This window comes from Manihot esculenta, chromosome 14 (genome assembly GCF_001659605.2).
Source record: "Manihot esculenta cultivar AM560-2 chromosome 14, M.esculenta_v8, whole genome shotgun sequence".
NCBI lineage: Eukaryota > Viridiplantae > Streptophyta > Magnoliopsida > Malpighiales > Euphorbiaceae > Manihot > Manihot esculenta.
This window is the reverse complement of record NC_035174.2, coordinates 15,453-37,727: the sequence shown is the minus strand read 5'-3', so window position 1 is coordinate 37,727 and position 22,275 is coordinate 15,453. Positions and strand designations below refer to the sequence as shown.

At 36.7% G+C, this 22,275-nt stretch overlaps 1 protein-coding gene across 8 annotated transcripts; it reads right to left on the bottom strand.

Annotated features, from left to right (window-relative positions):
* Positions 1-869: 869 nt before the first annotated feature.
* LOC110600116 (histone acetyltransferase HAC1) lies at positions 870-16,577 on the bottom strand. 8 transcript variants are annotated; one of them, XM_043950333.1, is made up of 17 exons: positions 16,247-16,575; positions 15,404-15,695; positions 14,727-14,841; positions 14,197-14,491; positions 13,613-14,128; positions 11,690-13,503; positions 11,204-11,500; positions 10,838-11,116; positions 9,202-9,330; positions 8,767-8,967; positions 8,517-8,659; positions 8,110-8,422; positions 7,789-7,928; positions 4,193-4,271; positions 3,690-4,082; positions 1,696-1,913; positions 870-1,581 (listed from the first exon to the last, which is right to left on the bottom strand). In XM_043950333.1, exons 2-17 carry the CDS (start codon positions 15,598-15,600, stop codon positions 1,467-1,469), a joined length of 5,244 nt encoding a protein of 1,747 aa, XP_043806268.1. In that variant the 5' UTR covers positions 15,601-15,695; positions 16,247-16,575; the 3' UTR covers positions 870-1,466. The 8 variants fall into 8 exon arrangements, 7 of the variants coding, with proteins under 7 accessions (XP_043806268.1, XP_021592549.1, XP_021592552.1 ...); XM_021736857.2 differs by having other exon boundaries at positions 15,404-15,654; XM_021736860.2 differs by having other exon boundaries at positions 15,404-15,588.
* Between the last annotated feature and the right edge of the window lie 5,698 nt (positions 16,578-22,275).

The window sequence follows — 22,275 nt, the reverse complement described above, 5'->3', positions numbered from 1 at the left end:
AGTGAAGGACTCCATAGAATAGGACCACATGTTAAAGGTCTAATAAGCTGACACATGGTCGTAGAAGTCTCACCCATAAAAAGGAAGACACTGTAGCACTCGGGTACTCTATGAAAACTCGCCCTCTCAAGCGTTCATGAAAAGTTACCATTAACAGGATATAATGTTTATGAAAAGTTACCATTAACAGAATATAATATAACAAATTTACGTCTATAAACGCAGAATTCAATCAGATTTCTAAGAGATTCGATAACTAGTTTCATCTCATTACAGTATAAAAGTAAATGTGCTTAGAAATCAAAATACACAATCAAGATATACACTCTTACGCCTATTATCTATCTTATACATCTATTCTCCCTTATAAATTGACCAATCACAACTCAACTCTATTTATCTTATACATCTATTCTCTTTTGCAAATTGACCAATCACAATTGACCATTGACCAATCACAACTTAACTTTATTTATTTTATATATATGTTCTCTTTTACAAATTCCACAACTCAACTCTATTTTTTATTTTAATTTTTCTCTTTTATTTCATTTAAATATATAAAACTAAACAAAACTAGCAATATTAAATATTATATAGTTTTGCCAGCCAATTTGGCATTGAACAACTTAAATATATACTTATTAATCTCATTCGAATTTTGCATTGATCAACCTAAGAAATTGTTAATTTAATTTATTTTAAAATCAATCAATTAAAAGTTCCAAATTTTATAAAGTTAAATTCTTTAATTAATAGGAGAAACTAAATAAAATGAATATGTATTTCAATTTTTAATTTCAGTTTGGCCCAATTTAAAATTGACCGTACCAATTGCATGTCTAATGATAGAATCTACCTCGAGCAAATTGCAGCAGCAACGAATATACTGCTTATTTCTTCCCACTTTAAATAACAAGGAATTCTACAAAAAGATGAGTCAAGTATTTGCGGGGAAAAAGAAAAAAAAAAGAAAAAAAGAGAAAAAGGGGGTAACAAATCTACCTTTCTCCATCATTCCTTTCTAAGAAAAACATTCAGCCTAATTAGAACAATTATAGTACACTCGCCACCAAGGATGGCATTAAACAGATACAAGAGAATAAAATCAAAGAATCACCAAATTAAGCCACTGACTAGCACACATCGGTAATCCTATACTCTTCAGGGAATAGTTAGCTGCTGATGATGTAGGCAGCGGTGGCCAACGAATTTCACTTGCTTCTTTGTAGGGAAATTAGCCGTGTAGACATTAATGAAAAAATTGTTCCCTAACAAGCGTGATCATAAACCATTATGCTGTACTATTGTAAGTCTATCCCTTCTGAACACCTAAGCCTGCCACTTTTCCTGCAGTGCTTAATTTCAAGCAGTGCTGATGGAGCAGCAGAGAAACATATTGTCTACCCTCCTCTTTATCTGGAAGCCTTACCTCCAAAACAACCATATTAATATGTACAAAATGGTTACCCAGAGTTGCCAGCAACCTCTGCAGCTCTCTGTCTCATCATCTCCATCACAGCAGCCCTTCGCCGTGAATCAGACTGCTGCTGCAGCCTTCTCAAATGTTCTTTTAGATCTCTGGATGAACACGAACGTTCGTCAATAGTTTATAAACACAATTCCCAAAAACAAGGGGGTCAGGGTGTGGTCTAAAACATTTGTTGATTTAATATGTGAGAATGAATCATGAACCTGCAACGTGGTACGTGGCATTCTGATTCTTTGCATGCCCGAGCATGAAGTTGCAGGAGATACCACATTTTCTTGCACAGAACACAACCTCCAGAAGCACGTGTCTTGCATTGAATCCCATGTCGGAAAAGTCCCTTCACCTTACGACAATTTGGATATTGGCAATGTGGAGAACGGCACTGTGATGCATGCACCAGAAGATCAAGCATTTTCCTAAGCTGCAATTTGATTAGGCCACATGTAAGAGGATAATTTTTGGAAAAATATGACTAGTCATATAAAATGTTTTAGCAGTTCAATTTCAATGTGCTGAACCCATTAAATGGATAGAAGAAATATTGTACAAATTATTGACATTCAAATGAAGTATTTCAGACACTTGGACAATTACTTGTTCTTACACATTAGTGGAATAATCAGTTCCATAATATCTTTCCATAAAAAACTTGCCTATACAAGGTTGAATGCTGTAAGCCAAAGAGAAAATACCACATCATGAATTTGAATTTTTAAATTTCAATCTAAAGATTGAGATAAAAATTGCCTATTTCCTGATATGGTATTGAGATAAAAATTGCCTTTTTCATGTTATGGTATTTTCTTAGGGCGAATACGTGAATTTACACACCTATAACAACATGGTACCAAAACTTTAAATTATAAGATAAATCCCCTCCAACTTTAGTTTAGGGGAAACAAAGTCCCCCATGACTTATGATCACAAGTTTACAATTTTCCTGCTGAATCGCTGATGGCGACATGAAATTAAATAAAAATAAAAGGGTAAATTATATTTTAGTCCCTAAGTTTTAGCATAATTAATGAATTGATCTTATATTTTTAAAACCAAACACTTAAATCCCTCTATATTTAGTCCATCTAAAACCATACACCTTCTATCCATTATGTGGTCAAACTTTTGAAAAATACAATTTTCTTCCTAAAATACCTGTTGTAAAAGTCTACAACCTACATAAGGCTACTTGGTACTACTTAAAAACGATTGAAGTTATAAACCTTTTCTAAAAATTGAATGAAAAAACCATTTCTGACAGTTTTGAAGTTATTAGGTACTGAAGTATTTTAATAAATGGAAATTGAACGACAACGGGTTAAAAATTGAAGGATTTAAGTTTTTTTCAATAAATGGAAAGACTAGAATTTGGATGAATTTAAGTGTTCTGTTTTAAAAATACAGTGACTAATTCATTAATTACTGTAATCCACCCAAATAAAAATGACCTAAATACCACCAACTCTATCTTCCTCAACCTTATCAAGATTAAACTTATGATTTAATGTTACATTTGAGTTTTTGTATGATTTTAAGTAGAATTTTAAAGAAAGTCATAAGTTAAATGGGGATAATCATGAGGATGGACAAATGGTTAAGGTTTGGGTTTTGACTCTTGAATTGGAAATCAAGATAAACACTAGTAATTGAATGGTTCACAAGAAAGGATTAGGATGGGATGGATGGAAAGAAGAAGATGATGACGATAATAAAAATAAAGAAATGTTGGAACTATTTAGAAAAGAAAGAGTTGGATTGGTTTGGATGAGAAGACGAAGAAATGGATGAAGATTTTTGGAAGAAAATGTTGTATTGAGATGGATGAGAAGAGAGAAATAGTTGTGGTTTTGGAGGAAAGTGGAGTGATGAACTTAGGTGAGAACGATTATCATAGAACATTTAAGACATTTCAAATTTCTTTTTTTTTTTTTTGAAAAAAAATTAATGCATCAGATCAATTTTATAACCGAGAAACAAATTGATTATAGGTCATAAGAAATTTTATGTTACTTAAACTATAATTGGCAGGTTTTTGTTACAAAATAAATTTTAGGTATCTTATTGTTCAAACCTTAAGCTTAAAGTTCACGTCCAATAGATGTATTTTACCATATTTTCTCATCAGCATTTCATGGGGCAAGGAAGCATAGAAAATATATGGGAAAATGCCGTAATCACATTGGACAGGAGTAAAAATTACCTGTAGAACCCTTAGCTGCCTAGCTTCTTTATTCTGGGCATCACGATCAGCCATTGATGGATGATTTGTCAACTTATGAGGATGATCAATACCCCCATCCTTTTGGTAACAAGCATTGCATACATCATAATCAGGGCACACTTCACAGCGCCAACCTTGACCCGTTTCAATGTCAAGATGACATATATTGCATGTTGTAACAAAAGCAGGAGCAGTTGGATTATGGAGATGGTAAAGGACCATCATTGAAGAATGCTTAGCCCGGCGTAGAGTATCATACTGATAATGATTTCCTTGACAAAGACTAAGAAATGCTTGTCTCGTGTCAAAGAATTCACTCTCAAGAATTTCATCTTTATCCTTTGTATCAGCAGGCACATCAGTGATTTCAACCTGCAAAATTTAACATTGATAATTTTCAGTTATAAAGGAGAAGGAGGGAAGGAAGGAACAAAATAGAACAAGATAAAAGTTTCGAAACAATATCTATTACAGAAGCTTACACGATAGAGTGCATGTTTCTCCCTTTGGTTGATAGGATGCCGCTCCCTTTCTTCACGCTTCTGTTCAGCCTCGTAACAGCTTCAAGAAAAGCAGCACATATCAGAACCATTAGATGTGGCTACAATAAAACAAATCAAAATTGCACACCTCATATTTTTTAAGACCAACTATCTAACATACAAGTACTGAGGAAGAAATGAAAAGGCCAAAAAAAAAGGGTTAGAGAAAAAGGATGAGAATTATGTAATTGAATTGCTAAAAATATTTAGGAACATAGAAGCCAAGAATAGTGCTCATTCAAACCAAGGATGTAGCATTGATTAAAAAAGTTATAGGCAATGATTGACAAACCATTAATTGCCATGGGAAACAGAAAAGGATAAAGGAAAAGGAAAAGGAAAAGGAAAAGGAAAAGGTAAAGGTAAAGGTAAAGGTAAAGGTAAAGGTAAAGTGTTGTTGCCTTGTATCAATTGATAACATTTGTCAATAAAATAACAGATTTATGATAGACAACGGAGAATCGAGTTTATTTTTTAAAAGTTTTATCTAAGAGAACAACAATGGTTGCATAAAGTTAAACAACACAGCAGAGGGTGATGTTGTTGCATCATTTTATGGCTATCAAGTATCAGTCAATGGGTTCACAAATATTTTCATAGCATAGAAAGTTGGACAACATAGACATAGTATATCCATGAAAAAAATGCATGTAAAATGAGACAGGGAAATGGATGTATGAAAATCAAATATTGAGTATTAATAAATATGAAAATACAAGACGACAAAAGTTGAAGCCTGTTACATATCCAGCCTGCAATGCCATTTGAAACAGAGAAATAGGGAGAGGAAAGGAGAGGAATAGATTGGATTGAGAAAAGAAACAGAAAGGGGAGGAGGTTTAGAGAGGAAATAGAGAAGAAGAGATATTTCTTATATTTGATTCTTGAATGAATCTGCCTTGATACAAGCTACCCTATTTATATGTATTCTTGTAAAGAAAAAACTATTCCTGCCACTATCTAACTAATTCCCTACAAACTTCATACTCTTCTTTTATTACAATTTCAGCCCTAAAGTCCCTTATTCATTTGCAACATCCATCATTCTCCTTATCATAACATTCCCCACTTCTTGAAATCATTCTTGAGAAGAGAGAAAAAAACGATCAGCACACATTACTATTAGGAACTCTAATGAAATTCAATGTTCAAAACTACTATACTGAAACTGGACTTCCTTTCTTCATATTTGCCTTTCTTTGCCTTTTCCATCTTTTTCAAACATATCTTCTTTCAGAATTACAGATGCAACTCCTGTCAAGATTACTTTATGCTTCTTCCTTCTTAATATCTCCCATTTATCCACCATGGAGATTAGGAATTCACAAGAATAGAACTCAACGTGATGGTCTACAAAATATTGCCACTTACTAGCAACATTCCCTGTTTCTTCAATTGCTTTAGCTTTTTCTTCATGAGAAACCTTCTCATGAATCTCAACAATGGAAGCATCCCATTCCCTATTAACTTGTACAAATCCAAATTTTTTTAATGGCACCACTAACGCTTTTTCTAAAATTTCAATATAGCCAAGATTAAGAATAATACCATGGGCTCTTGGATTTGAAGGTTGCACTATGTTGTTGAAGTCTTCCATTTCCCCATCAATAACAAGAAACTTACTAGCCCCCAATTTTTGTTCTAAGCCACCAATTTTACCCTCTTGAATTGGTAAGCCCGCTTCACCTCCATTGCTCCAAAAAGTCCCAGTTTTATGGACTTTGTGGTGTGCAACTAAATCAATAGTAACCCCAGAGCAATCATGTTCCTTGCCCTCATCTGTAAAACCTTCACCATGCACTTAGCTGGAGGCTTCATCTTTTGAAACACCTTTATCTTCATCTTTCTTTTTTTCAAGAACATTTCCAAGAGTTTCAGTAGCAAAACATTCAACTTTGGGAATGAGTAGTGCAAAAACTTCAGATCCAACTAATATTGTCCTCATTTCAGACTCTAGTTGGCAGTTGCCCATCATCACCATCTTCATCATTCTCCTCCTGACAGACGTCACTTATATAGTTATATGGGACATATCAACAAAAAACTCCTGCTCATCAACAGAATTTGCCTCCCTCCTGCTTAATCTCAGTGTTAACATTCTCCTCTCCATCACCAATAATGTCAACATCTTCCTCCTCTCAATCACCAACAATGTCAACATCTTCCTCTTCTCCATCACCAACAATATCATCATCTTCCTCTTCTTTATCACCAATAATATCGAACTCTTCCTTTTCTCCATCATCAAACAACTGAGTTTCACCCTTAACACCAAATTGCCTTATTTCTCTTTTTTGAGCTGGCAATCCCATTTCGTAGCCATTATTCCAAGGATTCTCAGATTCTTGGTCTTGGATCTGACATTCAATTCTGATTCAGACCCCTGGAGTTCTGTTTTCACTTGAATCGACTTCTCAAAATTTTCCATTTCCTTTTCCCATCTTTCTAAAATTTCAAGCATACCTAGAAGAATCTCGTCTAATTCCATGTTCTTCTGTTGGTACTTTCACAAGAAGCAAAGAAATTGAAGGAGGAAACTAGAGGATAAAGAGTCTCAAGAGCGAGAAAGAACAGAAGAAAGAAAAGATTCACGAAGATTAAGAATAGAGAAGAATTTCAAGAAAGAAAGCAGGAAGTAGAGGACGAAAGAGGGGTTTCCAAAATTGAAGAAATGAACCCTAACTTCAGGGTTCTTGGGAAAGAAGAAATTAGGAGAGGAGGAAGGAATTATGGATTACCAGAAGAAAGAAAGAAGAGCAGAAATAGGGTTCTGCTAAGAAGAAGAAGAAACAGAGAAATAACAGTAGGAAAGAGATGGAAGAAATTTCAGTTTAAGAAAGGAAAAAAATTCTGGAAAACAAAGAAGGAAGGAATAGAGGAAGAACGAGAAGAATTCTCAAGGAAAGAAGAAGAAAGATTCTGTCAAGAAGAAAGAAGAAAGAAAGGGAAAGAAAGAAATTTGAGGAGGAAGAAAGAAGAACTAGAGGAAAGAAGGCAGAATAGAAGAAGAAAGACAACAGGAGAAACCTATAACTTGGAGGACTGCTACTGATCTGCGCCTGATTACAGCTCCCAGAAATTTATTTGGAAGCAAAGCCCATACTCGACAAAGCTCTGATACCAATTGTTACATATCCAGCCTGCAATGCCATTTGAAACAGAGAAATAGGGAGAGGAAAGGAGAGGAATAGATTGGATTGAGAAAAGAAACAGAAAGGGGAGGAGGTTTAGAGAGAAAATAGAGAAGAGATATTCTTATATTTGATTAATGAATCTTCCTTGATACAAGCTACCCTATTTATATATATTCTTGTAAAGAAATAACTATTCCTGCCACTATCTAACTAATTCCCGACTAACTTCTATACTCTTCTTTTATTACAATTTCAGCCCCAAAATCCCTTATTCATTTGCAACATCCATCATTCTCCTTATCATAACAAAGCCACATGAAAAATTGTCTATAACATCTCATCTAGTAGCATAAAATAAAATCTTAAGCAAAAGGAAATGCAGGTAAAGAGCACAATTCTTACTTATCACAAATCTGAAAGTTTTTGCATTGGTGGCAAACCCAGCGGTTTCCCGATACCATCAAAACACAACAGTGGGTGCAGCAATGCTGTAAATGAACCATGATAAAGTCTTCCTTCATTGGGCATATTGTCTCACCAAGCTGGAGAGAAAGGAAGCTTAAAAGAATAAATATATATATAATCATGTAAACTTCTAAAGGTAATAGTGCAATAGAGCTCCAATGATCTGAAAGCAAAAAATTGCATCAAACTAATATATCTGTAACAAGAAATTGATCAGGAGGAAGTACTGTAAACTAAGATACAGGAGGTAAAAATTACTTTATGCATTAGTAGCAGATCCTTCGATGCGTTACCAGAAAGATCCGACTGACCAGATGCCTTAAGAGCCCTTTTTGTTATGGTCTTTTTGGTTGTTCCCTTCTTGTTCTGTTTTCTGCCATCTTCTTCTTGGTTAAGCTGATAAATTAAATCCTCTGCAGCACCAGGCCAATAGTCACCATCAAAGTATGGCAACCTTGCAGCTGTTACCTTTGCCTTGCATTCCCCAGTAGATACAAAGAAATGATCATATAAATTAGTTAGTTCAACCACAATATTTTCCTTAGAGGCTTTTCTTAGCATTGACAAATACCTGAAATAAAGGAAAAAAAAAGGCATGTCACAGAGTTAGATAAGAAAACAAACTAAGTTTCACATGGATCTCTACTTAAAGATGTTAGGCTCACCACTCCCGGAGTTTATCAGATTTTGGTGTTTTCTGGATTTCTGGATGGCAATATAATATGTAGTCTTCACCCTTTAAAGGAGGGCAAGCCCATATATAGCAGCTAGTAAAACCTCTCTTCTTGCAGTATTCAAGGTATCCAATCTAAACACATAAACAGTCAGAAAGGTCAAAATAATAAGCAAAGTAATGAATTAAACATTGATAAAGTCATATGAAAAGAACAAGACAAACAAATACTTCCAACTAACCAAAATTTCATGGTAAACAAATGTACGGAGAGCCTCCCCTGTCACTGCTTTAATCTCGGGTCTAAAATACTTCACAGAATCCAGATACGACAAATAGACACGGCGTTGATTTGGAAATTGACATTCTGATCCAAATTCTTGGACATACATGCCGAATAGACATACCTCCACACCTTCAATCTTCTGAAACAACAAAATCACCTGGAGAAAAACTTTTCATTCAATAAACAGAATCCAGAAGTCGTTGAAAACCATTAAGTAATTTACTTAGGTGAACAACAGTACAATGCTCTTCTGCACAGTCTCTCCAACTCTCTCTCTCTCTCACAGTTGAAAACACTTCATTCAGGCCTACCACCTGAGCAGATCTCAAAGGTATTCAATCCTTGACTCTGCTAAAAGATAATAAAATAAAGTTGGTGAATTCCTGCATACCTTGGACTTGTATGGGAATTCAGTTGGGTAATTTTCTTCTCGAAAAATTTCAAGAAACCGCTGCTTCACTTCCAACTTTTTGTCAACTGATGAAACAACTCGAATTACAAGTGCTTCTGCTCCAGGAACCTTTAAAATGTTGATTTTTACAGAAAATTAGATACAGCAATTATAATTCATTGGCAGTTTAAATAGCATGCATGTACAGTAGTTGTAACATAGAAGAAAAAAATTACGCTGAAAATCACCAGTGGAACCCATTGAGATTTGGCATATACTTGCTTCCCTTCTTTTTGGGTGAAAAAGCTATTCCTTTTGCAGAACAAAGACACCTATTTACCAAAACTGCTATTGTCTCTGGATTTTTAGCTAATAAAAATAAGAATGTTGATTTTCATAAAATTCAGCAACCCAAGTTTTTATTTAAAAAGAGGAGGAAATGAAATGCATTTTACACCAAATCATAGACTTTTTCCCCATAATTTTCACTAAAATATGATGCATGCAAATGGGTGGGGGGTGGGGGAACAGCCATGTCCATAATAAGTGTGGCAAATCCCAAATAAAAACCAAAATGCCCTCACTAGTAAGATTCTGAAGAGATAGATGACACCTATTAAAAAGAACGAACTGGTTTTCTGGCAAATATTTCTGATTCAACACTTCAACAATGACATTGGCAAAGTAGGAAACATGGTTTTAAATCACGGACGCAGTCGCGAGTAACAGAAACAGGCCTGTAACAGCTGTAACAGCTGTAACAGTTGTAACGTAACGGTAACGACCTGACGCTATGCAAATTTTTCAAAAAAATTTGTAATGTTTATAAATGAAATGATATTGATTAGATTTAATTCAGAACAATATATACAAATGCATAATAAATATAAATACATAAAATATAGATTATTTAACTTAAGTTAAATATCATATAATTTAAAATAAGAAAAACCAACATAATTTTTATAGATCGAGTAAACTAATACCTCAAACTACAATTTTAACTTAAAACTACCACTTTAATCCATAAAAAATGTTTAAAAAAAAGGGGAAAAACAACTAAAGACTAAAATGGGTAAAATTTAACCAACTTTCTAGAAGAAATAAGTTTGGAAATAGAGAAAAATGAAAATAGGGGGCATAAGTGCAAGGATATAAAAGAATTTTAATTACTGGCAACGGCCGTTGCCATTGCATTACGACCATTACGCATTCAAATCAGGAGGGCCATTGTATAACGGGGTAATGGGTAACGGCCCCCCCAAAACCCATTACACAACGACCATTACATTACGTAACGGCCGTTATTTAAAACATAGTAGGGAACTTGCTGAATGTAAAAAAATATTGGTCAGTTGATCACCTCAGATGTCAGAACTTACGAATTTACTATTTCTAGTCCTAGCAGACAAGATTTCCTAATTCTAGAGCAACCAACTTATGGTCTCATCTTTGAGCCAGCCATCTATTAAAATTTCACAAGCCCCACACTATACGCAAGGTACCCATAACAAAATGACAAATGTGAACAGTTCATTTACTGATCATCCCTCATACGCAAGTTGCATGAGAGCAAAATGCAACTATTATCCAATAAAGAGAATAACATAGAGTTGTTACACGATAAATAAATCACCTCATCATAACTTTTTACTTGAATCCTCGCCCTCTCTTGTCTCTCCTGCTTCAATCTCTTGAATAACCGTTGCTCTATGTGGTCGCTAAGTATTGTTCGAGGTAGATCTTTGGCCCCAAGGACTGCACTCTGAGGTAAAGGCTTACGCTCTCCTCTTTCAATCTCTGCTATGTAGCAATTAGGGCAAGTATATTCAGCTTGCCCACCATCATTTCTTCTCCCATTAAATAAAGCACAAATTTGATGTTGCCAGGCTTCGCACTTGTCACATTGAACCCACTGCATGAGTACACAGGAAATGAATGCAAGTTAATTTTTTGAAAGTAGCATGCTAAATAACAAAAAGCAATGGATGCATGTACGGACCCATTCTTCAGTCTCCTCATCATTTTTCTTCTTCTCAAGCCGTGCCTTTTGGATGGCACTCCCATCAACGACAATAGTGTCTCCACGAGCCTCATTATAACAAGGAATACAGAAATAGTGCCGTGTATCACCAGCTCCCATAGTATAATACATTGCATTTCGTTTAATGCGAGCACCACAGGGAGTGCAGTATATTGGTGGTGGTTCAAAAGTAAGCTTTTCAACTGCACAGAGTTGACAAGAGTTCTCACTCATTGAATGCTCCATTGCTTGGTTCTTCTCTGCCTTTGCCTTACTCTGTACACAGAAAAAAGAATGATTATTGACAAAAACATAGCAACCTTTATCTCATTAATAATAAGAGAAATTATGTCATGTGAAAATTGATGATGTGTTGCTGGGTGCAAGAATACTCCACATGCGCCTGTGAGCATCGGGGATGGGGACCATTCAAAAGAAGTCCCAATTGAAAAGAGGTAATCTTACCTGGCCAACCCATTGCCTGAGGCCCATAATATGCTCCCTGACTTGTTCAGGAGTGAACAGTTCAGTCAGTGATACCCCCTTTATTTTTGGCTTTCCAGACTTGGTTCCAGTTGCATTATCTGCAGGTTGTGCAGAAATTTCTTGCTTGCCTTGATCTGTTTCTTTCTCAACTTTGATGCTCTCTTGCTTTGATAAATCAGTTGACTCATCTTGTACAATAGCTTCACCATTAGGCTTTTGGCTGTTTCTGTCTACGATATCCTTTTTCTTCTCATTATTGCTAGGACTTCCTTGTAGAGAACTTAATGGAAGTTCCAACTTTATCTCCATGTACTCGGACTTGACGGGCACAAATGCGTCACCCTGTTTATAATCTTGCAGCTTGACATCCTGAGATATGTGAGAATCAGTGGCTACAGAAGCAGATACTACAGCAGTTTCATTCTCAGGTTTAAAAGATTGGGGGGACTGCTCTACTTTCATGCGCTTTAGGGAGGGATGCAGTTCTTCTGAAGTTTCAACTGCTGGATTTTTTGAAATGAATTTAGCTGAATTATCACTAGTATTGTTGGATTTGATAGAAAAACAGGAATCTGAGCTTGGACGAGTGCGTGCCCTCATTTGTGCCTCTAAATAATTTTTGACAGGAATACAAACAGGACACCCTGCATCCCTACAGTGCTTGTTGTGTTGAATCAATATCCTGGTATGATGGCATCGAGGATATGGGCATGGAGATGAATTGCATCTGTCCATATGTCTAAGCAACTTTTGCACGGTAATGCAATTAACATCTGAACATTTCCCTTCAGGAGCTGTACATCGGCGAGCATGCCGCAAGAACAAGAGCCACTTCTGTTGATTTCTGAACTGGCGGTCTCGGTTTGCATTTCCTGATCTACAAACAACACCATTTGAATGTTGAGTCTCTGAAGAATTTCTAGGAGCAGCACTTTGAACAATATTAGAACCTTCTGAAGCTAAATTATTCCGTTGAGCTTCATCCTGACCAGATATTCTCTGGTGGAAATCCTCTTGGACATGCTGCTCATGTGACATGCTAGGGATGCCAGCTCTGTCCTGCAAATGAGGACGCCATTGGCCCTGCATTATTGTAGCTGATGGTGCTCCAATAGAATGGCAATTAAAATCACTTTGAGATTCTGAAACCAACTGATGTGGATGCAACATCTGTTGCATTTGCTGTGAATTTTGTGCCAATGATGAACACATGTCATGCTGTCCAGATGGCTGAGAGAGATTTTGTGCTACCTGAGAATGATCCTCAACAACATTCTGCTGGAATTGATTTTGCAACTCAGACATTTGGAACTGTTGAGAGGTTTGCAAGTGCAGAACTTCATTATGGTGCTCCACTCCAGGCTCATGCTTCACCCGATTACTGGGATTGGATGGCTGAGACTGATCAAAAGCATCATGAAGAAGATGTTGATGCTGCTGGTTTTGCTGATTTTTAATGCATTGTTGCTGAACAAATTGCTGCTGTGGAAATTGATGAAGATGTTGCTGAAATTGCTGTTGTTGGTGAGTCTGTAGGATACTGTCCCTAGAAGGTAGAGACTGAAAATTCATCTTTTCAGATTGATCAGCTGATTGAGGCTTTATATGTGCACCTTGTTGCATTCCATGTAAATTTAACTGATTATTTACCAGAGATGAGTTAGTTTTGGGCATGGGCCGCAAGCTCATGGAAGTCAAATTCTGAGCATTCATCATTGATCCAACAGATGTTACTGTATTATAAAAGTTTCCAGATCCAAAGGAATCAGCATTACTTATTCCATATCCCTCACCTGAAAAATGTATGGTTATATTTAAATGCTACATCCCTAAATACAGCAACATTACCTATGCTTAGGTTTGACATAATTGATCTCATAAACAAAGGGAGAAAGGTGTTACCATGCACTATTTGTTGCTGTTGTTGATCAAAATGCTGTTGCAATGGTTTGGGTGAACTAGCATACGGTGTGGGAGTCATATAACCCTCAGAGGCACAAGGTTCACTCACAAGCTGTAAATTGTTCGTAATCATCCCCATTCCACTATTTAGAGCTCCGTTTGAGAACCCATATGATTTTTGCTGCAATCCAGATCTAATACTGCTGCCCATTTGGCTGCCAAGATTCTGCAGTATGTGACTGTTTTGACCTCCAGCATACTGCTTTTGCTGCTGTGGCTGTGATGCCATTGTAGATTCAACAGTTGAATAACCACCAAGACTACTAGATGACTCCATATTCACGAAAGATTGATTATTACTCTTGTTATTGTTATTGCTATTATTATATCCAGGAGTTGGAATCATCTGGCTTGTCATTCTTTGCCCACCCATGGATGGCAAACTCCCACCAGAGCTAATAGAGAAATTGGCCAGTGTTTGCTGATATCCATTAGACATAGTCCCTGCAACCATAGCTTTTGTGACGTTTGAATAGAGTAAACAAGGGTGCATTGATAATTAAAATTATAAAGTTCAGATATACCATCAGATCTACTGAAGGAACTATGTAAAGAGCTAGATGGCAACAGGCTTCCGGTGTTCATAGTTGTCACTGATATACTATCACATCCACTGGAAGCAGTCATCACAGTATCTGCAGAAGATACCATCAAGTTGGAATTCCCACTATGTGACATGCCAGGGGTGGGTATCATAGTACCAATGGAAGAAGAAGGATTAACAAGTTGTCCATGTCGTTGGTTGTGGTTATTCACAGGTGCACGTTTGATCAGGCTACTAAGACGACTCTCTAAGGTATTTAGGTTCATGTAGTCCTCCTACAACAAAGTTTTACAGCTGCGTAAAGCACAGCAAAAAAAAAAAAAAAAAACTAAAAACTGAGCAAAAATCAAGGTTGTAGCACTGAGATGACTAAGAAAAAAGACAATATGAAATTCAATTCAATATACTTGTCAAAAATAAACAATTCATAGTTTGATTTAGTTTCATAACTAATGAGATAATCAAGATAAATATAGACTTCAGTGGGGGTAAAAGAAGAAAGGAAGAAACCTTTGACTGAGCAGCTTTAAACAGACCCTCCTCAAGGCGTTTGGCAATATCCTTAAATTTCTGTTTCTGTGGTTCACTAACTGGCTGAGGCTGCCTCTGCAAGATAATTGCAAATCTAGAAATGATGGAAAATATGATCAGTAGTAATACATACCTATTGCAGGTTAGATTATGTCGTCATTATAACACCAATCAAAGCCATGAACAGGTCAAAAGATGGAAGAGAACTTTCAGCAGCAATGTCTAGGTCTAACTAAATTATATACCAAAGCAAGAAAGTTAACTTCAGGAACTTAATATAGAAGGTATTCAACATTGGCTTTAACATTTTTATTTTAGCCCATACGTGGGCATCACCTAAGCATATAGAACAAAGTTGATGACCATTAATAACTAAAATATCAGTCCAAATAAAACCATATTCTCTTCATCGCGACCATCTAGCTTCTGCGATTAGTCTCTTAGATTTTAAATAAACAAATAAATAAAAGAAAGAAGGAGAGAAAGAGAGTGCAAGTAAACTTCTATAAAGCCATAATCTAAACCAATGTCACGATAAGGCTATTATCCTGGTATGTGTAGGCACTAAAACTGCAACAAGGCTTTCATTCAATTTTATGGTAAATTAAATAGGATAAATTGGGAATTGATAGTGGATGGAGAAATGGATATCTTACATTTTCTCACGCATAAAAATGCGAGCTCTATGAAGCTCAGGGTCCATGGTGAACATGCTAGGAGAAGTCAAACCTCCACCACTAGAAGCAGCTAAATTCTGCAACTGAACTGCAGGGAGCGGATTCCCATTCTGTTGGGGCAACTGATTAGGAACCTGTCCACAGATCTGCCCAGATATATGCGCCTGCACATTCATCTCTATTACCTACTCATGCTGCTGTAACTCTAACAGTATGGGCCAAATGTCCACCTTCAATTCAAAACATGTTAAACTTATATGTGTAACTGCCCCTAATAAGCAACAGGAAGAGTTTTAAAATATTATCAATTTCAGTTAACATTTTGCTCTTTAGAGAAACAGTCTCCCTTCATTAGATTTATAAGGGAATGAAGAATAATAAATTAAAAGGCGTAAGAATAACAAGAGGAGAAACTGCATAACATAGTCCCCTTCGATTAAAAAGAGAGTAACAACGAATTGAAGCTAGCAATTATGTTGCGAATTTACCATAACTAGAAAAACTGACTTTGCCACTTAAAATGCGTAATTGAGGAAGCAATTGAAGCAAGGGGAAGGCAAGTAGAGAGAAGAACGATAGAGAGTAAAAGACTTGTAATGTGGAAATTGGTCAAAAGAAGAAAAGGAGAATGAAATGAAAAAACAATAATGTGAAAACGTATATTGACTATTGAAAGCAATTGGACATGTGTATCGTCTATTGAAGCTAGAATAAGATGCAATTAAATACTTCGAGAAATCATTTAGAATGATAAGACTAATTTAGTAACCCTAAGTTAGTCTAGCTTATTGATGCGATTCAAATTAAGAAACCCTAACGAACCTGAAATATATGAGAATAACAACAATTGGAGGCTTCAACTTGAAAGAAAAATCCGTAGGTTTTTCAAGTCGATAATGATCGCCGACGTCCGCCAATCGCCCGTGCGAATTTAATGCTCGCTGTTTACGGTTTAACCCAAAACAGAAGATGACGATTAAAGATGAAGGCTACGATCAAGGATCAGTGGAAGAACCGAGCGAACGAAAGCAGCAGATATTTGCAATCGAATCGAAAACAAAAACGGTGGGAGAGTCGACGGGAGTGTTGAATTACTTTTTAGGGGTTCGTTTCAGGGTTCAATTGGGGATTAATTTCGTCAAATCGTCAAAGGCAAAAAATAAATAAATATAATTACCAGTATTATGCATTTCTTTTTTCCTTTTTCTTTATCCTTTAGAAGGTAAATATACAATTACTACAGCTATTTTTTTTTATGGAACGGAAACAACAAGAGGGAAAATTTGGGGATGTTAATGAAAAAAGGTCTAGCAATCCTTGCTTGGTTTATTAAGGAAATATTATTTTTAGTCCACATTAATCTATAACTTTTTTAATTAAATCCAATTTTTATAAAAAAGTTAAAATATTATTCCTCAATCATTTTAAATGAAAAAATAATCTAGGTATAAGAAACAAAGTTATGGTTTTCTATAAAAGTTGATAATATTTTAAGAAATTCATATTGAGCTCAAAGTAATTTTTTAATTATATTTTTATGATTTTTAAATAATTCTTTATAGTCTAAAATTTATATTTTATATAAAAATTAGAAGAGTAGGAGCAATAAGATTTCATATATAATCCTTATTTAAATATGATAATATTAACCTCAAATTTAATTGCTATTAAAATTATTTTTATTTATGAAATTTAAATTTAATTGGTTAAATTCATATTTTTTTCGATCTAAATTATATTTTATTCAAAATTTAAATTAAATTAGTTATGCAATTTAGATTATATATAAATATAAAATTTTTAATTCTACTTATAATTAAATACTACATAGTTAAATTTTATATTATAATTTAAAATAAAATTTTGTAAACCCAATGATCTTAATTTTAAGTTAAAATTATTAGGTTTAGAAAAAAATATGTTCTTTAATAAATTTATTTTTATTAGTAAAATTTTTATATTACTAAATTTAATTAAATGTATTTTAAATAAAAATATAATAAATTTTAAAAAATATATAAATTAAAAATAATAAAAATGTGTTATATATAAATATTTCGAAAATGATAAATAATTTGAAAAAAGAAATTCGTGTGAATAAAATATCTCAGTTTCAAACTTTTTATTAAAATTTTTAAATAATTTATTTACTATAAAATTTAAGTTTCAATATAATTGATTTTTTAAAAAAATTATAATACATTATATATATTTTGAGGTGGTTAGTGCTTAAAAGCAGTTTGTTTTTATACTGTAAGAAAATAGAATGAACGAATATAATAAATTGCTTTGAGGTTAGAATGTGTATTTTAATCTCTCTGTACATTTGCTTTTATAGTGTAAGAAGATAGAGCTGGTTATCGAATCTCCTGAAAATCTGACTAGTACCGACTAGCAAACAGGGGATCTCGTATTTGCAGGTGTAGTGAGAATCTGCTAGATTATATCAATTAACGATAATTTTTCATAAACACTTGACCTGTTCCGAAGAGGGCAAATCTTGGTGAAGAACCGAGCGCTACGGTGTCTAGATCTTATTTTCTATAAGTGGAATCACGTATCAGTTTATTAGACTCTTGTCACATTGCCCCGTCTTAGGTGACAACTCATGACTTACTTTGAGCGATTGTTATATCGTATCAGTGGTCCTTCGCTGGTATTTGATTCTTTAGATCCTGTGCAAACTCTACCAGATCCCCAAAGACCTTTTTCGGGTTATGCACCAAACTCGGATGTTCGTGTGGATGACTAGATCCCTACCGAGGATACCATCATGGTTTATGAAGAACAACTAAAGGCGGATTTTTGGTTTTCTATGGATCCATTCTTCACTGAGGTCCTGCGATTTCACAAGCTTGTAGTCGCCCAACTACATCCGAACAGCTGGAGAATCCTGGTGGCCCTCTGGTTTCTCTGCTTCAACAACAACATTGAGTCAACTGTAACGCTCTTCTCCCAGATGTACCAACTGGATACTAGAAAAAATAAAAATTCTGGTTGTAACGACCCGAAAATCCGGACCGCTACCGGCGCTAGGATCCAGATCGGCATAAGGCCGCCGGGACCCGTAGCAAGCCTACTATGCATGTAATACCCGGCTAGACTCCGGCATCGGAATTCCTACCGTCCGGTGGAATCGCGGATGTCGGAAACCTCTAGAAGGGTAAAATCATGTTTTTATAAAATGTTTTCATGTATTTTAATGTTTTAAGTATGAAATAAAATGAGTTTTGCATGAAAAAGTCCTTGGAGGAAAACTCAGGTTCGGCCGCCGAAAGTCAAGTTCGGCCGCCGAACATGCATGCGTTTTGGAGGCACGTTAGGCCCCCGAAAGCATGAACGAGGGAAGTCCAGGTTCGGCGGCCGAACTTAACCTTCGGCCGCCGAACATAGCATGCATGCGGAGGCACATTCGGCCCCCGAACGTGGCCTGGCCAGCCACCTATAAAAGGGTCCCTTAGCCGAAAATGGGCGAGCTTTTTCTCCCCATTTCGGCCAAGGTGAGCATTCCGCCATTCTTCCCCAATCTTGAGTTTTTCCTTCCTTTTTCCATGATTTTTACAAGTTTATAACTTTGGTTTTGAAGATCTTTGAGCTTAGAACGAGTTTTGGAGCTTGGAGACCAAAAGTTGGAACTTCTCCCATCTCCAAGTTTAGATCTCCTCAACCCTCGATCTTCAAGAGGTAAGAGCCGATCTTAAGCTCATTGTATGTTTTAAATAAGTTTTATGGGGTAGAAATGCATGTTTGAGTTAGTTGAGCTATGTTAGGTTTTATGTGATTTTTGAACAATGTGGCATGTTTGAGTATGTTTGAAGTGTTGTAGATGGGGTATATGTTTGTTTGAGGCCCCTAGGAGCTTGTATGCATGTTTTGGTTGAATGGTATGCATGATTTGAGCTTGGGAGGCGAAATGTGCATAGGAGAGCTGAGTTTCTGCCATTCGGGAGAAACTCAGGTTCGGCCGCCGAAGGGACTTTCGGCCGCCGAACCCCCTTGTGGAGGCAGCATTCGGCTGCCGAAGCTTGCCTCCGAAAGAGGACTTTCGGATCTGTCTGGGACTTTCGGCCGCCGAAGGTGCCGCCGAAAGTGCCTGACTTTCGGATCTGTCTGGACTTTCGGCCGCCGAAGGTGTCGCCGAAAGTGCCCTGTCCAGACTTTTCTTGCATGTTTTTATGTGATGTTTTCAGGATGTTTTAGGGGGTTTTTGGGGAGTATAGTAGAGTTATGTTTATGTATGTTTGGTCCCTTATTGGAGTCCACCTGTGTAGGAACGGACCCGAGGAACCGAGGTGCTTAGCAGTGTCAACTGCTTCAGAGATAGTCCAGAGCTAGTCTAGAGGTGAGTGGAACACAACTCTCTTATTTTAAAGCAAATGAATCAAATGTTTTAAGCATGTTCATGCATCATGAATACCATGATATGTAATAGGTTGTTTGTATTAGAATTCACGAATATGCTGCATTGCATAATATGTTGATGATGTGGATGAATCTTGAATGATCCTCTAGCCCTCAGTACGATATGATATGATGAGATATGCCATGGTATGATATGAGATAAAATGACCAGGTCGCTCCTGGTAATATGTTATATGTGAGCGAACACTAAGTGAGGCCTAATCGCCCCTGGTGTAGTTGGACATGTTATGGTATGAGTTATGTAAGTGAATACTAGGCGTGGCCTCATCGCCCCTGGTATAGTTGGACATGTAATGATATGTGGAGGGCTAAGGGTGACAAATTCATCCCTGATGTGATATGTTTGTGATGTGATGCATTTCATGATAGCATAAGTTAAAATGAACTGTTTTCTTTATGGTTTCCGCTCACTGGGCTTTTTAGCTCACCCCTCTCCCCTAACCCCAGGTTTGCAGGGTCAGAGGTAGTTCAGGAAGACGACGAGATATGGTTATGGTCTTGACATATAATAGAATAGTAGTGGACATGATGTAATGTAAGGTTATGTATTGATGAAAAAAGAGTTGTATTGCATAATGATATTATGTTATATGTTCAGAGTTATAGTATTGTGCTTGGCCCGAGTTGGTTAATCCCTTTATACATAAGTTTTATTTTATGTTGTTTCATGTGATGGACCGAGTTTGACAAAGGGTATGCTGACCCTAGGGGTTCTATGAGTTCAGTCATAGTGCATACACAGGTCAAACGGGTTAAAGAAGAAGTTTACAGTTTTATGTTTTAAAATTTATGCTTATGTTTGATCATGTATGGGATTATACCAGCTATATAGGATGTATGTTAGGCTTGCTACGGGTCCCGGCGACCTTAAGTCGATCTGGATCCTAGCGCCGGTAGCGGTCCGGATTTCCGGGTCGTTACAATGCATCCTGTACAGCCGGTATAATCCCAAACATGATCCAACATTTTCATAAAACATTTAAAACTTTACCTTTAACCAGTTTGACCTGTGTATGCACTATGACTGAGCTCATAGAACCCCTAGGGTCAGCATACCCTACGTCAAACTCGGTCCATTACATGAACAACATAAAATAAAACTCATGTACAAAGGGATTATCCAACTCGGGCCAAGCACAATACTATAACTCTGAACATATAACATAAAGTCATATTACAATATAACTCTTTTACATCCTTACATAACTTTACATTACATCATGTCCACTACTATTCTATTACATAAACATGACCATGGACGTAACCTGCTGATCTCCTGACTATCTCTGACCTTGCAAACCTGGGGTTAGGGGAGAGGGGTGAGCTAAAAAGCCCAGTGAGCAGAAACCACAAAAGAAAACAGTTCATTTTAACGTATGCTATCATGGAATGCATCACATCACAAATATATCACTTCAAGGATGAATCTGTCACCAATAGCCCTCTATATATCAATCTCGTACCATAACAAGTCAACAATACTCTATGCCAGGGGCGATACGGCCACGCCTGGACTCCACATACTCTATGCCAGGGGCGATACGGCCACATCTGGACTACTCATGCTCTATGCTAGGGACGATACGGCCACACCTGGACTACTCATCTCATATCATATCGTACATGCTATATCATATCATATCATTTCATATCATGTCATAACATACTGAGGGCTAGAGGATCATCCAGTATCCATCCACATCATTGTCATCGTATTATGTAATGCATCATATTCGTGAATTCTAATGCAAACAACCTATTACATAACATGGTATTCATGATGCATGAACATGCTTGAACATGCTGAAAACATTTGATTTAAAACATAAGGGTTAGTTCCACTCACCTCTGGCTAGCTCTGGACTAACTCTGAAGCAGCTAACACTGCTAAACACCTCGGTTCCTCGGGTCCGATCCTACACAGGTGGACTCCAGTGAGGTGCCAAACATACTCTAAACAACTCATAAACAACTACCCAAAAACCCCCCTAAAGCATCACTTAAACATGCATAGAAAACACTCATGAAAAGGCTGGACAGGGCACTTTCGGCGGCACCTTCGGCGGCCGAAAGTCCCAGACAGAGACGAAAGTCAGGCAGGTTCGGGGGCACCTTCGGCGGCCGAACCCTCTCTCCAGAGACGAAAGTCAGGCACTTTCGGCGGCCGAACATTACCTTCGGCGGCCGAAAGTCTGCTTTCAAGCCAAAACTCAACTTTCGGGGGCAAGGTTAGGCAGCCAATCCCTGCATCCTCAGGCAGGTTTGGTGGCCGAAACCACCTTCGGCGGCCGAACCTGAGTTCATCCAGAACTCAGCCTTTGTGCATTTCAAGCCTCCCAAACCTTCCATACACCCCAAAACAAGCACTCAACTTCTCAAACACATGCATACATCATTAACCATGCACAATGGAGCTTAAACAAGCTTAA

Bases quoted from the DNA above. Each gene is read 5' to 3' on its own strand.
- LOC110600116 (XM_021736858.2), bottom strand. From the start codon at position 15,600: ATGAATGTGCAGGCGCATATATCTGGGCAGATCTGTGGACAGGTTCCT. The intron at 14,492-14,726 runs GTTTCTTCCTTT...ACTTTGTTGTAG, and splicing joins TTAAAGCTGCTCAGTCAAAG to GAGGACTACATGAACCTAAA. The intron at 14,129-14,196 runs GTATATCTGAAC...ACGTCACAAAAG, and splicing joins TTCCTTCAGTAGATCTGATG to CTATGGTTGCAGGGACTATG.